Genomic DNA, 18,249 nt, shown 5'->3' on the forward strand with positions numbered 1-18,249 from the left:
TGCTCTTGAGATGATGGCTGTCTCTGGGCCCTTCTTTCCGAGCAGCCTCTCCTGCTGCTTTTCATCCGCGAAGCTGCAGTCTGGTCTAGGTTGTTGTCCTGTGAGGTGTGCACCTTCTGGACTGAGCCCCTTATCGTCACACTTTGGCTTCTTGCTGCAGGTGTGGAGTGGATTTCATCTCAGGCTGTGGGCTCCTGGGAGAGTGGCTGATCCCTGGGCTGGGAAGGCAGGGGCGGCCTGAGGTGAGCTGGGGATGCCTCGCATTCTAGGCCTGCTGAAATGAACCTCATGCGGACTTTAGCACACCTGGCTGGAACAAGGGTCTTCCGGTCCACACAGGTGCCATTGGTGAGAGGGGAGGCGAGAGGCACTTCCTCTTTGGGAAGAACAAATGTGAGCCTAGGCAGCGTATTGAAAAATTAAAAAACTTTCCAGGCATCATGCACACCTGTAGTCCCAGCTGCTCGGGACGCTGAGGCAAGAGGATCTCTTAAGTTCAGGAGTTTGAGGCTGCAATGAGCTATGATTCTACCACCACACTCCAGCCTGGGTGGCAGAGCAAGACCCTGTCTCAAAAAAATAAAGGAATGGAGAGCCTGGGGACCACTGTGTTGGGTGGTGGGACTATGTGAAAGATGGTCATCTCCTAGCAGTTTTACGTGGTTCACACTAATAGATTAAAAGGAGGCTAACGAGACATCACAAATCACATGCAGTCATTAACTGGAACTTGGATTTTAAAAAACCTATAAAAGACGTTATAAGCATTGGGGTGATGTGTGAATGTGTATTAGCCAACAGTGTGGCAGGCTGGATGTGCTCATGAGCCAGCTGTTTTGTGGGGATGTGGAGAAAGCTCTCCCCCTGGGGCCTGCCACTCTGAAATAGGTCCGGGAAAGATAAGTGTGTGAGAGCAAGAGGGGGAGCTGAAGTGCGGGGGGATGTGATGGAGGGTGACCAGCAGGAGGGGTGTGGGGGTCTGATTTCTGTAGCTTTGGAATTTTTCAAAATAAGTTAGAGGAAATATCAGGGCAGAATCCTTCCAGTTTGGGGGCCAGACCTCCTGGCAACCGTCTGCCTTGAGAGGGCTCAGAGACCCTGCAGCTTGGCAGTCATCACTCTGAGGGTGTGGTGACTTCCTATTCCCTCCCCTTTTTTTCTTTTACAATTTTTAAAATTAAATTTGGCAGGGGGCTGGGCACGGTGAACCTGTAATCCCAGCTCACATGAACCTGTAATCCCAGCACTTTGGGAGGCTGAGGCGGGAGGATTACCTGAGGTTGGGAGTTCGAGACCAGCCAGACCAACATGGAGGAACCCTGTTTCTACTAAAAATAGGCGTGGTGGTGCATACCTGTAATCACAGCTACTTGGGAGGCTGAGGCAGGAGAATTGCTTGAACCCGGGAGATGGAGGTTGTGGTGAGCCAACATCACACCGTTGCACTCCAGCCTGGGCAACAAGAGCAAAACTATCTTTTTTTAAAAATAGAGATGAGGCCTCACTGTGTTGCCCATGCTGTTCTCAAACCCTGGGCTCAAGATCCTCCTGCTTTGGCTTCCCAGAGTGCTGGGATTACAGATATGAGCCACCGCGCCTGGCCTCCTGCCCTCTCTTTTATTTAAGCCTTGGAATTAGAGAATCAGGGATGAGCCGCTTTGCCTTTTGAGCTTGGCCTTTAGCCAACAATGTTGAGGGCCTCCTGGAGTGCAGGCTCCACCCAGGTGGTGGGCTCACGGCAGGGAGCAGGACAGACAGTGCCCCACGGGACCCCGAGGTGGGGTCAAAGGATGCCTGCCTGAGAGGTACCCTGTGGACCTCACCCTGAGGCTGAGGGAACAGCAGGTGCAAGGCCTGGGCGCTGGCAAATGCAGGCAGTGGTGCAAGGGTTGGAGTAGATGTCTGTGGCCTGAGAGTTTATGATGGCACATTTGGTGGGGGGGATTTTTGAGTTTTTGAATTTCTGTGGTTTTTGTCTGCAGGAATGAAGTGACTTTTTCTTTTTTTTTCAGACAAAGTCTTGCTCTGTCACTTAGGCTGGAGTGCAGTGGTGTGATCTCGGCTCACTGCAACCTCCACCTCCTGGGTTTACGCGATTCTCCTGCGCTAGGGTTACAGGTGCGCATCACCATGCCCGGCTAATTTTTTGTATTTTTAGTAGAGACGGGGTTTTGCCATGTTGGCCAGGCTTTTTGTTGGTGGTGTTAAGAGAGACAGGGTCTTGGTCTGTTGCTCAGGCTGAAGTGCAGTGGTACCATCATAGCTCACAGCAGCCTTGACCTCCTGGGGTCAAGCACTCCTCCGGCCTAAACCTCCTGAGCAGCTGGGACTGCAAGTGCACACCACCACACCTGACTCATTTGCGTATTTTTTTGTGGAGACAGGATCTTGGCTGTGTTGCCCAGGCTGGTCTCAAGAACTGCTGGGCTTGGCCGGGCGCGGTGGCTCACGCCTGTAATCCCAGCACTTTGGGAGGCCGAGGTGGGCGGATCACAAGGTCAGGAGATCGAGACCACGGTGAAACCCCGTCTCTACTAAAAATACAAAAAAAAATTAGGGCCGGGCGCGGTGGCTCAAGCCTGTAATCCCAGCACTTTGGGAGGCCGAGACGGGCGGATCACAAGGTCAGAAGATCGAGACCATCCTGGCTAACATGGTGAAACCCCGTCTCTACTAAAAATACAAAAAACTAGCCGGGCGAGGTGGCGGGCGCCTGTAGTCCCAGCTACTCCGGAGGCTGAGGCAGGAGAATGGCGTGAACCCGGGAGGCGGAGCTTGCAATGAGCTGAGACCCGGCCACTGCACTCCAGCCTGGGCGACAGAGCGAGACTCCGTCTCAAAAAAAAAAAAAAAAAAAAAAAAAAAAAAAAAAAAATTAGCCGGGCGCGGTTGTGGGCGCCTGTAGTCCCAGCTACTCGGGAGGCTGAGGCAGGAGAATGGCGTGAACCCGGGAGGCGGAGCTTGCAGTGAGCCGAGATCGCACCACTGCACTCCAGCCTGGGCGACAGAGCGAGACTCCGTCTCAAAAAAAAAAAAAAAAAAAAAAAAAAAGAACTGCTGGGCTCAAGCGATCCTCCCAAAGTGTTGGGATAACAGGTGTGAGCCACCATTCCTAGCCTTGAAGTGACCTACTGCTGTGCTGCCCTGATACATGGTCTGAGTTCTGGAGTGTGGCGGGAGCAACTGTCTCTGGGCAGAAAGCCCCTGTACGGCTCTTAGATGGACCTCCAGGGTGTGGTTTTAGTCGTAGCTAGGTTCACATCCAGAACTAAAAGAGTTAGGGACCAGCTCTGGGGCCTCATGTATGGCTAGGAACTGGGAATTCTAGGATATGTCTTTTAAATACTGTTTCCAGAGCAGAGGTGATGGGAGGAGCTGCCTTTTTTTCTTTTTTTTTTTTTTTTTGAGATGGAATTTAGCTCTTGTTGCCCAAGGTGTAGTGCAATGGCACAATCTCAGCTCACTGCAACCTCCGCCTCCCGGGTTCAAGAGATTCTCCTGTCCCAGCTCCCTGAGTAGCTGGGATTACAGGGAAGTGCCACCATGTGCAGCTAATTTTTTGTAGTTTTAGTAGAAACGGGATTTCACCATATTGGCCAGGCTGGTCTCGAACTCCTGACCTCAGGTGATCCGCCCTGCTGAGGAGCTGTTTCTTGGGCTTCCCAGCCCAGTGGTAAATGCCTGGGGTGAGTACAGGGAGGCCCTGCCCCTCCAGAGCCTCCCTGGTGAGTGGATAGGTTGACAGCCTCAAAGGACTTTTTTTTTTTTTTTTTTTTTTTTGAGACGGAGTCTGGCTGTGTCGCCCAGGCTGGAGTGCAGTGGTGTGATCTCAGCTCACTGCAAGCTCCGCCTCCCGGGTTTACGCCATTCTCCTGCCTCAGCCTCCCGAGTAGCTGGGACTACATTAGCTGGGACTACAGGCGCCCGCTACCTCGCCCGGCTAGTTTTTTATATTTTTTAGTAGAGATGGGGTTTCACCGTGTGAGCCAGGATGATCTTGATCTCCTGACCTCGTGATCCGCCCGTCTCGGCCTTCCAAAGTGCTGGGACTACAGGTTTGAGCCACTGCGCCCGGCCGCCTCAAAGGACTTTACTTAGTGGAGTGGCAGCTCTCTGCCAGCTGAAGATGATGACCCTTTTCTCCACCCATCGTGTCGCCTGGCGTGGGCCGTGGGACTTCTCTTTGCCAGGCGGCACTGTCCCCTACTCCTGTTCTAGCTCATTTCATGATAGTTTCTAGGGTCAAATGTATTTTTGAAATTAATGTTTAATCTTGAAACTTTTCAGAGACTGGAGGGAGAAATTAACCCAGAAGTCAGCTTGTGTTGTGACCAGATCACTGCAGGGCAGCAGTGGGCCCAGTGTGCATCTGCACGCGTGCAGGTAGAACGTGCCCACGTGCCCCAGCCAGGCGGGCCGGAGGGGTCTCTGTGGGGTGCTGCTCCCCATGAGCACCTGTCCTTAGGCTCGCACAGGTGCTGCGTCACACAGCAAGGGCATTAGGCTGAGGGGCTGCCTGGGGTGCTGGGACTGGCAGTGGGGAGATTTGGTGCCGTCCCTCGGGGAGCTCCTGTCACTCCTCCCTGGCCCTTAATTTTGTGCCACCCTGTGTCCCGCCGCGACACAGTGCTCCTGCTGCCTGACCCGATGGTGGGGTTAGGTGGCCTATGGGGGCCATGCCAGGGACTGTTGACCATGTCATTTGAGGTGCTGGTTCTTGAGGAGCCCCAGTGGCTATGTGGTCTCCTTGCAGGTGTCCTGTGCAGTCTGTGGCCTGATGACTTAGAGCCATGTGCTGTCTGCCTTTGCTGAACATGGCAGAGGTGCCTTTAGTGAGGGTGTGGCCTGGGTTGCCAAGGGTATCTCAGTGTTCAGTTGCTACTTCATCCTCAGGGCTGCCTGAAGCGATGGGGAGGGCGAGGTGGTGGTGGATGTGGCCGGTGACGTTTCCACATCCGCATGGGTGGCAGCCTTGTAGTATTTGATGAGCCTTACACTGTGGTGGGTCTGGCATCATGGAGCTGTCCTCAGGGCACACTGCTGTCAGTCTGTAAAAGTCACCCTGCTCCTTGTGGTCCTCAGTCACAGGGAAGAAGCATCTTCCTAGGCATCCTGGTTGTGGACATGGATGTGGCTCTGTGGCTAGGTGGGGGTTAGACCAGTTGTGTGGGGGACCGGGGGTACAGGAGGCCACCAGTGGCCCTTTTCTGACCAGGTAGGTTTGCTACAGAAGAGTGAAATTCAGTCAAAACAAGGGAAACTGTCTCAAAGCGGAGATGAGGCCAGGGTGTCACACCAGAGCCATCGAGGCTGGTCCTTCTGCACTGAGTCCCAGAAGCTGCAGCCTCGCTCGGGTGACACTGCGTTCTGCTGCAGGTTGGGCCCGAAGGCATCCTGCAGAATGGGGCTGTGGACGACAGTGTAGCCAAGACCAGCCAGTTGTTGGCCGAGTTGAACTTCGAGGAAGATGAAGAAGACACCTATTACACGAAGGATCTCCCCATACACGCCTGCAGGTGAGCTGGGCTCAGCCGGGCCTGGGCATGTGCTGACAGGTGGGTGCCTCTGGCATGGGCCTGGGACACTCACTTCCCAGGTACAGGGTGGTGCCTTTGTGCTGTGACTCTGGGTGGTGGTGTCCTCGGGAGTAAGGAAGTTGCTTAGGCCACGTTCACAGCCGAGGCCTGTTATCAGTCAGGAGGTGGGCTCAGCAACCTCCGACACCCTGAATTCACCAGGAGGTGGGAAAAGTTTTCCTTCTTTTGGCCTCCTCAGGCCCTGGGGGCATTGCCTGGTACCTGTGCACTCACTCACTAGAAAGAATTTGTCATGGCATTGGGTGAGCATCTGGGGTGGGAGGGTGAGTGGAGCAGCTGAGATGCCCCGCAGAGCGGTTGCTTCAGGGTTCTGGGGCATCCCTGCCTCCCCGTGCCTTGGCTGTGCCTGGAGAACTGGACGTGAAGACAGTAGTTAGTGGACAGACCTGCATGTTGACGAATTTGGAATTCTCATCTCGAGCGGGATCGTCCCTTGATGAGGCTTATTTCTGTATTTTTGTGACACACAAGTGAGGAAATGTAGATTAGAAGAGGAGAGAAGGTTTTGGCTGGGCGCGGTGGCTCACACCTGTAATCCCAGCACTTTGGGAGGCCGAGGCTGGTGGATCACGAGGTCAGGAGATGGAGACCATCCTGGCTAACATGGTGAAACCCCGTCTGTGCTAAAAATACAAAAAATTAGCTGGGCGTGGTGGCGGGTACCTGTAATCCCAGCTGCTTGGGAGGCTGAGGCAGGAGAATGGGGTAAACCCGGGAGGCAGAGGTTGCAATGAGCCAAAATCACACTACTGCACTCCAGCCTGGGCGACAGGGCAGGTTTGGGTCTGGGCCCTGCCTCTCTCTCTGGGCGCCCGCCTGGGGCCCTCCCTGCTGCTCCTGGCCCACGTGCTGCCCAGCGCTCCAGGACTGAGGCTGCTCTTCCCTAGGCTTGGTGGGCAGGCGCTCTTTCCTGCATCTCAGCTCTTTGCTCATTCTCATTTACAGATGTTTTCATGTATGTAATCGTGTTCTCTTAACACACAGAGATGCCCATAAGTCCTGATGTGGCTCTGGGGAGCTAACAGTTTGGGGTTTGGTATGTGGATTTTCAGAAGACCACAGCCAGCGGTCGGGTGAGGCTCTCCTGAGGCTCCTCGCTTGGGCTTTGGGGCCTGAGCTTCAGGGCGCTGCCGCTACAGGGTCTGTGCCCAGCTTCCCGGGAGCACAGTGCCCTCTGCTGGAGCCCGCAGCTCACCATGACCACTGTGACTGAGGCTGGGTTCCTGAATTTCAGGCCAGAGAGCGGGGACTAGAATGTCCCTGGAGGAGTGAGGCCTCCCTCCAGCAGCACTCTCCTTGGAGGTGGCTTTGTTCCTCATCCCCTCGGAGCTTCTGCCACATACTCAACCCCTTCCCTGCATTCTTGGGTTTGGGAAGCCCTGGTTAACTGGTTTGATTTGGTTACTGGGATTGTTGGGGTTGAGTATGTGTTTAATGAAGAACTTAAAAGTGTTGTCAGAGGAAAGAATTTTACATCTTGCCAAATGAAAACCAGAGAGCAAGCTTCCAGCTGTAACTGTCGCTGTTTTGATTTTTTAGTTACTGTGGAATACACGATCCTGCCTGCGTGGTTTACTGTAATACCAGCAAGAAGTGGTTCTGCAACGGACGTGGAAATACTTCTGGCAGGTAGATAATCAAACCATGCATGTGTCTTTAATCAGTGCTGTGCTCAGATTTGTGTGTAAATTATGGAAATGTTGAAGCGAAGTGCAATATAAAATCACGCTAACAAACCTGGTTTTTTTCCTCCTCTGTGACTGGTTTAACTTGAAACAGATGGTGGTGTGTGAATGCCTTAATGTATTTACCCTTGATTTATTCTCTGTGGCTCTTTTTATTATGCAAGTAGGGTTGGCTTAATTCTCCTTCCCAGTTTTTATTTCGATTTTTCTGCAAGATGAGCTCTTGGCACACCCGCTGATCTTCATTAACGGAAGGATGTTCCCAAGGCAGTAACGGGCATCCAGGGGCGCTGGTTCCTGAGCAGGCTCGCTCTGGCCTGAGCTCATCGGAGCTGTCCGGAGGCTAATTCAGGCCAGATCCTGAATCATCGGCTTCAATTAAGTTCACTTGACCGTCGGCGCTGGGCTTGCCTTCCTGATGTTGATCAGCTGCAGCTGGACTGGGTCGCTTGTTTTGTGTTTGGGACGGGACCAGTGTTCTCTCGGTGCCCAGATTCCAGGGGGGAGTTCGGTGGTCTTGCCTCGGTGGTGGGACTCTCGTCCTGGTGGGTCCCATGCCAGCGGCTCCCCTTCCCTCCGCGCTGCTGTGTGCAGGTCACTCCACTGCCGGAGAGGATGGAGCAGAGCCTGGGAGGCGGAGCTCTGAGGTGCCAGCAAGGAAATGGGGTCTTTTTCTGAGGTTCACATTCTGGAGAAAGAAAATGACCAAAGCCCAGAGGCAGGCTTACTTGCGCTGACACCAACCCCCTCCTGTGCCTTTGGCAGCTGTGGGTCTCGGAGGGTTACAGATGGAGCAGTCAGATCTCGTGGCATCTCTGAGTTAGTAACTTGAAATATGGTGTTATGAGCAAGGTGAGAAAGGGGCTGCTGTTTTTAAAAGATTTTTAAAGAAAAGTATCTTCTGGATAACCAGATGACATTCTTGTCCCATTTTCAGAATCTTCTGGGTAATTTAAGTGTTGCTATGTTTGCATTTAGTTCCTCTTGTGCAGGAAAAGCAACTAAATAAAACTTCTCTTAGCTGGCAACCCCAGCTTCCGGTCAGCATAGCCAAGAACAGGGAAGTGAGCAAAAGGGCCTCTGAGAAACAGCAGGCTCGAGCCAAGCACCACTGAGCATTCTGTGCAAGGCCCAGGGGAAGGTGAGGAAGCAGCCACCGGCCCTCAGGGAGCTTGGCTGTGACAGGGTGAGGATGCGTGGGAAGACACGGAGACGGCTGATTCTGCCCACGTGGCCGGCAGGGCTCCAGAGTGGAGTCGGGCTTTGGGGATGCCCAGAGCGGCCATGGCCGGTTAGAGAATCCTGGGCCTCGTGGCAGGGAGAAAGGTTAGCTGAGCTGAAGCTTTTGGCAGGAATGGTTTTCCAGAGGGGAAGAGAGAGGGCGCAGTGAGGGAGGCTGGGAGGCCCTGCAGGCGTGTTCAGAGCTGCTGGAGACACTGGAAGAGCCCAAAGGCAGAGCAGCTGGGCATCCTTGTTAGATACGGCAGATAGGCGCTGGAAGGCTTGGCGCAGGGCAGGGTTCAGCCCAGATCGTGGTTTAGGCGAACAGTGTCCTGGCCATATCGCAGCAAGGAAGGAGCCGAGCCAGCCAGGGCTTCAGACACAGCCCTGGGCTTTTGCAGAACAGCCCCCGTCTCTGCTTAGCTCTTTTACTGCTTTTTACAGGGTTTCCAGTCGCCTGCTTACCAGATTTCCCGGCCTGCAGCAAAGCAGGAGGGACTGTTGCTCCTAGAAGTAGGCACAGGGCCTCTGAGGAGTGATTTCAGAAGAAGCCACAAAAAGTGGCGGCAGCGGGGGGTGACCTTGGAGAGAAGGGGCCGAGGCCTTGTGGGAAATGTCTCGGACCCCACAGCAGCCCTGGGCCAACAATGGGTTAAATTAGGCCTGATAAGTTGGATTTAAGAAAGCAGGATCTTTAAAAAAGGCAGGAACTATGTGAACCATGTTAAGGAAGTTTTCCTTAAAAGTGGTTCAAGTTGGGATTGATTTTTGTGCTCAGTGGGGAGCTAGTTTGGGGGAGGGCTGGTCCCCGGAGATGCCAGATGGATGAGGTGTGACTGCCTCTGCTAATGGACCGTGAACGGTACCGGAACTTTTAACAGGGGCCCGAAAATTGGAAGTGGTGAAAAGCCAAACTCTGGGTGTTAACCGTTTATCATTTCCTGGTTTCAGCCATATTGTAAATCACCTTGTGAGGGCAAAATGCAAAGAGGTGACCCTGCACAAGGACGGGCCCCTGGGGGAGACAGTCCTGGAGTGCTACAACTGCGGCTGTCGCAATGTCTTCCTCCTCGGCTTCATCCCAGCCAAAGCTGACTCGGTGGTGGTGCTGCTGTGCAGGTGAGCGGTCCTCAGATGTCTCCCGGGGGTGACCTTTAAGCTCCAGCCGTCTCCTCACAAGCCTTGGCCCATCCCAGCCCAGCCCAGCCGTGGCTCTGATTCCAGGGAATTGTGCTCCAAAGATGATTTTTGCTGAAGGGTGAGGCATGAGAGCGTTTAGGGGCTGAGGCTTGTTAAGGAGTTGGCAGTGCCGTGTAACTCTTTTGGGGCGTTCTGGCTAAATCATGAAAACAATTCTGTAAAAACAAAGTCTGTTCTGAGTTTTAAGAGTTCAGAGCTCAAGTGCACGAGGAGATGCGATTTATTACTAACAGTTTAAAGGTAATGTGATCACATAATAAAACTCAGGGCACGCCCCTTTGGGTGAAAGGTCAGCATGGGAGGGGGCCCTCCCTGCTCCAGGACTTCAGAGAGGGGAGCTGGTCCTCACGGTCCCCTCCCACTCCGCAGGCAGCCCTGTGCCAGCCAGAGCAGCCTCAAGGACATCAACTGGGACAGCTCGCAGTGGCAGCCACTGATCCAGGACCGCTGCTTCCTGTCCTGGCTGGTCAAGATCCCCTCCGAGCAGGAGCAGCTGCGGGCGCGCCAGATCACGGCACAGCAGATCAACAAGCTGGAGGAGCTATGGAAGGTGGGGCTGCCCAGCAGGCTGACCCGTGCCTTCGTGTGGTTTCTGGTTGCGGGGAGGGGAGTATCTTCAGAGACGGCTTGACCCAGTGAGACCGCTGGAGATTTTCTGGAAGGAACTCAGGCCTCTGCCACCTCTATGTAGAGTGACCCCAGGGCAGGGCACCTTGGTCACCTTCCATCCAGGCAGCCTTACCTGACCAAGAAGAGCCTGACCTTGGGGAAAGGAAAGCTCTGGCTGCTGGAATTTTTCTTGTCTGATGGGGGGTGGTAGGGGAAGGATGGGGCTGGTTGTAGGTAGACTTGTCTGGCAGAGCCTGGACCTGCACAGACAGGTGCACTGCGAGAGTGTCCTGGGGAAAGAGGTTGGGGTCGAGGTTGGCACAGTCAGCTGAGCAGAGGGGAGAGGAGAGGGTGCTGGGTCAAGTAGTGGGTGCCTGGCCTCCCTCAACAGACAGCCCTCACTTTTCCCCACGGAAGCCTTTCTCTGGTTCCGGCTGTTTAGGATTTTGTGATAAAGTCATTCTAGTAACTAGACTAGAAGCTTCCATTTGCCTCCCATTCAATCAGAAATCTCACATAGGAACTGAAGTACAAGTTAAAATGTTTTTTAAGCCGGGCGTGGTGGCTCACGCCTGTAATCCCAGCACTTTGGGAGGCTAAGGTGGGCGGATCACGAGGTCAGGAGATCGAGACCATCCTGGCTAACATGGTGAAACCCCATCTCTACTAAAAATACAAAAAATTAGCAGGGCGTGGTGGTGGGCGCCTGTAGTCCCAGCTACTCGGAGGCTGAGGCAGGAGAATGGCGTGAACCCGGGAGGCGGAGCTTGCAGTGAGCCAAGATCGCGCCATTGCACTCCAGCCTGGGCGACGAAGCAAGACTCCGTCTCAAAAAAAAAAAGTATTTTTTAAGCATTGTTCAGCCGAGTACCTTTCCACTTGGATTTTCAGTTTGCCAGATGATTTTCATGATTCCCGTTTATATCTGAACAGTCCAGATAATGTCCTGTCCCCACCAGCATGGCACTCACTGAGGGAGCTGGCCCCCAGGGGAAGAGCTGCGGGCCCATGTTGGTTCTGGCTTAGGGTTAGCAGACGTGGGAGACGGGCTTCCCGGGCTGTGGACACAGTGAGAGAAACCGGTGGTCTTTGTGGCAGCCTGCGAGGAGGGTTAGCTGCTCTCGTTCACAAGCCGGGCGTGCTTGGAGGAAGCAGGCAGCTTTGAAGGTGCCCTCTGCTGTGGACAGTGTGTCAGGCTGGTGCCTGGGGCTCTGTAGGCAGGTTCACCCAAGTACCGGAACCCTGCTGGGGTGAGGAGCAGCAGCTGAGGCCCAAGCACGGGCTAGGCCGGTGTGCAGCTCCCAGTGTGGCATGGAGTTCCTGTTCCCAGGGTTTTCCTTGCAGATGCACCAGAACCCCTCCATGCCACCCACTGTGGCCCATTCTCAGAAGCGGCATGTGTGCTCCATCCCTCTGGTGCCTCTGCACCCTCGTTCGTTTGCATGTAGGGAAAAACAGGACGAGTGTTGTTGTCTTCTAGGAAAACCCTTCTGCCACGCTGGAGGACCTGGAGAAGCCGGGGGTGGACGAGGAACCGCAGCACGTCCTCCTGCGGTATGAGGACGCCTACCAGTACCAGAACATATTCGGGCCCCTGGTCAAGCTGGAGGCCGACTATGACAAGAAGCTGAAGGAGTCCCAGGTGATGTGTGCAGGAGGGCTTGGCCTGGGCTGGGCTCTGACTCTCACAGCTCTCTTCCTCAGGCTTCCAAAGGGAGGTTTTCTCTCTAGGCTGTGGGAGCTGACGTGGGCTGCAGCTGCAACACCTGAGAGTTGGAGCTTGTGGATCCAGGCCTGGCAGCCTGGTGGTCTGGGCCCCCGCCCTCAGAGCTGACATCAGCCTCAGTGTTTTCTATTTAAATCCAACACATCTTTCCCAGTGGGGTCCACAGCTTTGCCCACAGCTGCAGGAGTTAGACTCGGGCGTGATCCCTGTGAAGACCACATTTAGGCAACGGGAGCCCCGGAGTTCTGACCTCCCCTCCCTCCCTCCCCTCCTCTCTCTCTCCCTCCCTCCCGCAGCAGCTGCTCCCTGGCCACGGAGGCCTCTGGTGTGTGGTGAAGCCTCCAGACGGGATCGGCCTGTGTGTGTTCTGGGGACTCCTAATGGCTTCTCTTTCAGATATGCCCTTGGTGGCATTTGGGGCTGTCAGGTGCCGCTCACGGCGCCCGCTGTCACGGCAGAGGCTTGCTGTAGGGCCCGCCTCATGGGGCCTGGGGCATGTGGAGGCCAGGCCCGGGCATGTGCTGGAGGCTAACCGGGGCTCTTGTTTTTCATGTGCTCAGACTCAAGATAACATCACGGTCAGGTGGGACCTGGGCCTTAACAAGAAGAGAATCGCCTACTTCACTTTGCCCAAGACTGACTCTGGTAATGAGGATTTAGTCATAATTTGGTTAAGAGGTGATTTTAAGTTTTAAAATATTTGTGACCATAAGTAGCATAAAATTCCTAGTTCCACCCTTGTAAAGTGCCCCTTAATTTGAACTCTTCCTGGTGGAAGTGACGGCGCAGGTTAAAATGGCCACCTCTCTCACTTTCTTACCGCAAGACATGCGGCTCATGCAGGGGGATGAGATATGCCTGCGGTACAAAGGGGACCTTGCGCCCCTGTGGAAAGGGATCGGCCACGTCATCAAGGTCCCTGATAGTATCCTTCATGTGAAGAGGGTGGGGTTGGCTGGTGGGAGAGGAAAGTGGTGGGGCATCAGATGGAGGCCACCGTGGATTTGATGCTCGTCGCTGGGCCAGCATCTTGTGCTCTGTGGTAGTTGCTGGCTGGCACTGGCCTCCACTGCTCTTAGGAGAATTGCAGGGCCTTCACCTTCTGGGACAGCTGGTTGTATGGTTGCTTCCCCTCTGCCCGAATGGTGGTGATATTGGTGATGCTGCTTGTGTGACGCGTCCCTGGGCTGACTCTGGAGGTTAATGTGGCTGCAGGAGCGCCTTACCTGGATGCTGACTCTGCACACGGAGGTTCCAGAAGCCAGTGGTCACATGCAGACCCTGTGAGCACTCACTTGCTCCCAGGCCACGTTTGGGAATGTGCAGTAACCTCATGGTGACGTAGCCTGCAGGCCACAGTGGAGCAGCTGTAAGGCACAGGTGCAATCAGAGGCCTGGGGCGGGGAGGGGTCCTCGGAGAAGACACCACGGGTCCGACTCGGGCCTCTTGGTGACTGGCCAGTGCTCCTGGGGCCTGACCGTTCAGTGGTGGCCTCCACAGGGGTAGAGAGAGTCATGTCCCACACCCACCCTGTGCCTGACAAGCTCATCCTAAACACGTGAGACTGGTTTTGGGGCTCGGGGTTGAGGGAAGGGTGTTGCCTACCGGCCACAGCCTCCTGGAGGGCAGGTTGCTTGTGTATGTGGAGCCCGGTGCTTGGCTGTACTGGGAGGAGTGTTGTTTCTGTGGAACTGTGAGAAGAGCTGCTATGGCCAAAGCTGGGTTCCATGAACTCTGCCTGCCCCTGCTGGCCACATGTGCAGGAGCTCCTGGTGAGGTTCTGGGGCCCGGGATGTGGCTGCTCCCTGCTGGTGAGCGCTGGTGGCTTCGCTGCCGCCCTCTGCATCTCTGAAAGGGGCCTAGATGGGTGGCCGGGAGATGGCCCCGGGGGTGGCAAGGAGGAACTTCAGGCTGGCTGGGGGTGGGACACCGGCTCATGGTGAGGTAGATTCTGTCCTCAAGGACGCTGTCCTTCTGGTTTCTGGTCTGGTGTTGGCTGCATGTTTTTAGCGTTTGGTGCAAAACCAGTGGTGTCTTAAGTAACTAAATTTTAAAACGCCATTTAAAGAGTATGTACCAAGGGCGACCCAGAAAGGTCAGCCTGGCTTTTGACAAGGATGCAAACTTAACTCAGCACACAGATTATGGCGATGAGATTGCCATTGAGCTGCGGAGCAGCGTGGGTGCACCCGTGGAGGTGACTCACAACTTCCAGGTGGATTTTGTGTGGAAGTCGACCTCCTTTGACAGGTACGTCCCCTTCCGTCGCGGCCCCCCGATCCCTGGTTGCCACCCGTGGCATCTTTATGAGCCCTCCCCATCACTGTGGAGTGGGGCTCCCCACCCAGGTCTGCAGACTCAGGACGCTGGTGAGGCGGCCATGACTGTGCGTGTAGCCAACCCCACACCTTCCTCACAGGATGCAGAGTGCATTGAAAACGTTTGCTGTGGACGAGACCTCAGTGTCCGGCTACATCTACCACAAGCTGCTGGGCCACGAGGTGGAGGACGTAATCATCAAGTGCCAGCTGCCCAAGCGCTTCACGGCGCAGGGCCTCCCCGACCTCAACCACTCCCAGGTGTGCGCCGTCCTCAGCGCGCGGGGCCTCGCCCATGGGCCGGGACACAAGCGGCGGCTGCCCCTAACGGCCGCTTGTATTGAAGGTTTATGCCGTGAAGACTGTGCTGCAAAGACCGCTGAGCCTGATCCAGGGCCCGCCAGGCACGGGGAAGACAGTGACGTCGGCCACCATCGTCTACCACCTGGCCCGACAAGGCAACGGGTAGGACTGACACGGCCCCTGTGGGCGAGACCTGGGAGGTCTTTAGGGTGGCCAGATGGAAGGCCTGCTGCCAGGAGCCTCGGGCTCTGTCATACTGGGGAGAGCACTTGGCAGACAGTGTCGCTGTAGCACCTACTGCTCTCCATGTGACGTTATTTGTGTCAGCTGCAGCCTTGGGATTGCATTTTATTTTATTTTATTTATTTATTTTTTTTTTGAGACGGGAGTCTCGGTCTGTCACCCAGGCCGGAGTGCAGTGGCCGGATCTCAGCTCACTGCAAGCTCCGCCTCCTGGGTTCACGCCATTCTCCTGCCTCAGCCTCCTGAGTAGCTGGGACTACAGGCGCCCGCCGCCTCGCCCGGCTAGTTTTTTGTATTTTTTAGTAGAGACGGGGTTTCACCGGGTTAGCCAGGATGGTCTCGATCTCCTGACCTCGTGATCCGCCGGTCTCGGCCTCCCAAAGTGCTGGGATTACAGGCTTGAGCCACTGCGCCCGGCCGGGATTGCATTTTAGTAACCAGGTCTGCTACTGGTGTAGAAGACTGGGGGCAGGGGGCCGTGGCTGCAGCAGCGTGAGTTCTGTGTGCGTCTCAGAACTGTGAAGGCACTTTATAGCATGGCGGGAGGGTGCAGGTTCCAGCCTTGGCATTGCTTGTGGTTGGTAGAGCTGTGAAGGCTGGGCTGTCTGGATCTGAGCTCCTTCAACATTGTGTCATTACTGCCTGTTAAAAATGATAGGAGTTTAAGGCCAGCCTGAGCAGGGTGAGACGTCTCTACAAAAAAACATTCAGAAATTAATTGGGGGGTAGTGGTGTGCACCTGTTGTCCCAGCTACTCAGGAGGCTAAGGTGGGAGGATCGCTTGAGCCCAGGATATTGAGGCTGCAATTAGCTGAAATCACTGTACTCCAGCCTGGGCAACAGAGCAAGACCCTGTCTCAAAAAACAGAGTCTTGGCTTATTACATTCACCGAGCTTTCTCTGGGTAAGCATTGAGCTGCCTGAATGGTGTTGCAGGCCGGTGCTGGTGTGTGCTCCGAGCAACATCGCCGTGGACCAGCTAACAGAGAAGATCCACCAGACGGGGCTGAAGGTCGTGCGCCTCTGTGCCAAGAGCCGCGAGGCCATCGACTCCCCAGTGTCTTTCCTGGCCCTGCACAACCAGATCAGAAACATGGACAGGTGTGTATCAAGTCCATCCCTCCCAGTTGGTCCCTGAGCTGCTGCAGGTGACATGTACAGAGCTCAGGTGCCCCGCTGACCTGCATGTGCTTCCAGCATGCCTGAGCTGCAGAAGCTGCAGCAGCTGAAAGATGAGACTGGGGAGCTGTCGTCTGCCGACGAGAAGCGGTACCGGGCCTTGAAGCGTACCGCGGAGAGAGAGCTGCTGATGGTGAGTGCCCCTCCTGCCTGTAAAAGGGCCTGTGGGCTGGCGGCCTGATGGTTTTTGTTTGGGCCAAGGCACCTGTTTGAATTGTTGCTTTGCTTCTGGAAAGAGAAATTAGATGCTCTCTACCTGGCCTCTCTGCGCTCAGTTGTACAGTAAATTAGGGACATCTTGCTGCCTGGAACACGGTCTTCTAGGGAGTCTCCACTCCCAGCCTCCACTGGGATCTGGCAGTGGATCTAGAACACTCCTGCTCTTTCATAACCCACCAGCCTGAACTGGAATCAGCCTGAGTGCAGCTTTCAGCAGCTCAGCACTGCCCCTTGAAGGCTGTCGTGAGACATAGAGCCTTTGGTGTGGAGAGGTTGCCTTCTGTGAAACGTGACCGTTTAAGGACCTTTAAAGTTGGTAATCACCACAGCCTGGACCGTGTATCTTGTCCGGGAGGGACAGCTTGTTTTTTTATAGTGTCAGGGAGGGTGAGAAACAGGAGAGCTTCTGTGTCCTGTCCCACCTGCCCTCCAGGGTCTGGTGGCGTTTACAGTGCAGGTGCCCTGATGCCTCTGCACCCTTCCCCAGAATGCAGATGTCATCTGCTGCACGTGTGTGGGCGCCGGCGACCCAAGACTGGCCAAGATGCAGTTCCGCTCCATTTTAATCGACGAAAGCACCCAGGCCACTGAGCCAGAGTGCATGGTTCCCGTGGTCCTTGGGGCCAAGCAGGTGGGCTCTCTTCCCTACCGTCTCCTGTGTGAAAACTCGTGTGTGTGATTCTTGGTGTTTGTCTTTTAAAACACCCTGTATTGATGTAGGATGCTCAGCAGAATGTGTGCACACGCAGGGCTCCCTGAGGGGTTTATAGAGGGTGGGGTCTGCCCGCTGCACGTCCAGCGTGTGTGGTGAGCAATGCCCCTGTGGCCAGGTGGTGCCCTGTGCACCCCGGGGCCCCTACTTCCTCACTAGTGTGTGTTGAGGCTGATTCACACCTGAACTTCTTGACTTGTGGGGGCCCCTCTCCCTACAGCTGATCCTTGTAGGTGACCACTGCCAACTGGGCCCGGTGGTGATGTGCAAGAAGGCGGCCAAAGCCGGGCTGTCGCAGTCGCTCTTCGAGCGCCTGGTGGTGCTGGGCATCCGGCCCATCCGCCTGCAGGTCCAGTACCGGATGCACCCTGCACTCAGCGCCTTCCCGTCCAACATCTTCTACGAGGGCTCCCTCCAGAATGGTGTCACTGCAGGTAACGGGTTCTGCTTGGGGCAGGGGCTTCTGCGGAGAAGTGGCATCAAGGGAATGTGGCCTGGGGAGAAGGAACTGGCCCATCAGTTTCCCCTGAGTGGCTTCACATAGCCACTGCTTGAGTTCAGGGCACTTTGTGCCCAAGGTCTTGGTGGTATGGTCTTAGATCAAGTGGTGTCTCTGGGGCATGTGGGGAGCCTGTGTCCTCTGTAAAACTCAGTCATTGCCTGAGAATTCATCCAAGGCTCATGTGGCAGCATGCACAACAGCAAGGACAGGCGTTAGGGATGCTGAGCCCAGGCCTTAACGTGGGCCGTGTGTTCAGTGCTTCCTGAAGTATGGTCATTCTCGGGGCCTGGGCCCCTGGGGTCTGCAAGACCGTGTCTGGCTTCCCTGTATAACACAGAGGCCTCAGCTGCCCTTTTTCACTCTGCCGATGCTTGCTGGTGACTCACTGTTACTTCTGCAAGAGTTGGCTCGGAGCAGCCGGACTGTGCTGGGATCACAGTAAGAAACACCCCGGATGAGGAAGTGAACAGTACATCTTGCCTTGAGTGTTTTGCTGCGACCAGATAGAATTTCTCATGACACCTTCGGGTGTGCCGGTGCTTGAAGGCAGGCCTTGTGGACACACCCTGGGTATTCACCCCGTGGTGTTGGGCAGACTTTTTCCAAAAATGATCGATCTCATCGCTTCATAGAGAACAAGTGGCAACATCTGTTACAGTAGTAAAATTCAAGTGAAAACCAGAATTTTGGAAAACGTTAACGTCGCTTGCCGTGAGCTTGGTGTCTTCCCAACA

The 18,249-nt window shown here is 55.1% G+C and overlaps 1 protein-coding gene across 2 annotated transcripts in view; it reads left to right on the top strand.

Annotated features, from left to right (window-relative positions):
- The window catches only part of UPF1 (UPF1 RNA helicase and ATPase), a 38,779-nt gene that overhangs the window by 10,629 nt on the left and 9,901 nt on the right, over positions 1-18,249 (top strand). The window contains exons 2-15 of one of the 2 annotated variants that reach the window (XM_005588482.4): positions 5,377-5,516; positions 7,137-7,226; positions 9,455-9,622; positions 10,073-10,253; positions 11,793-11,954; positions 12,599-12,716; positions 12,865-12,963; positions 14,181-14,289; positions 14,459-14,618; positions 14,704-14,822; positions 15,840-16,004; positions 16,101-16,215; positions 16,789-16,932; positions 17,234-17,447. In XM_005588482.4, coding sequence (XP_005588539.1) covers positions 5,377-5,516; positions 7,137-7,226; positions 9,455-9,622; positions 10,073-10,253; positions 11,793-11,954; positions 12,599-12,716; positions 12,865-12,963; positions 14,181-14,289; positions 14,459-14,618; positions 14,704-14,822; positions 15,840-16,004; positions 16,101-16,215; positions 16,789-16,932; positions 17,234-17,447 — 1,984 coding nt within the window. The remainder of the gene's footprint in view (positions 1-5,376; positions 5,517-7,136; positions 7,227-9,454; positions 9,623-10,072; positions 10,254-11,792; positions 11,955-12,598; positions 12,717-12,864; positions 12,964-14,180; positions 14,290-14,458; positions 14,619-14,703; positions 14,823-15,839; positions 16,005-16,100; positions 16,216-16,788; positions 16,933-17,233; positions 17,448-18,249) is intronic. The other variant, XM_005588484.3, reaches the window with a different exon arrangement.

The sequence above is a fragment of the Macaca fascicularis genome, chromosome 19 (genome assembly GCF_037993035.2).
Source record: "Macaca fascicularis isolate 582-1 chromosome 19, T2T-MFA8v1.1".
Taxonomy (NCBI): Eukaryota; Metazoa; Chordata; class Mammalia; order Primates; family Cercopithecidae; genus Macaca; species Macaca fascicularis.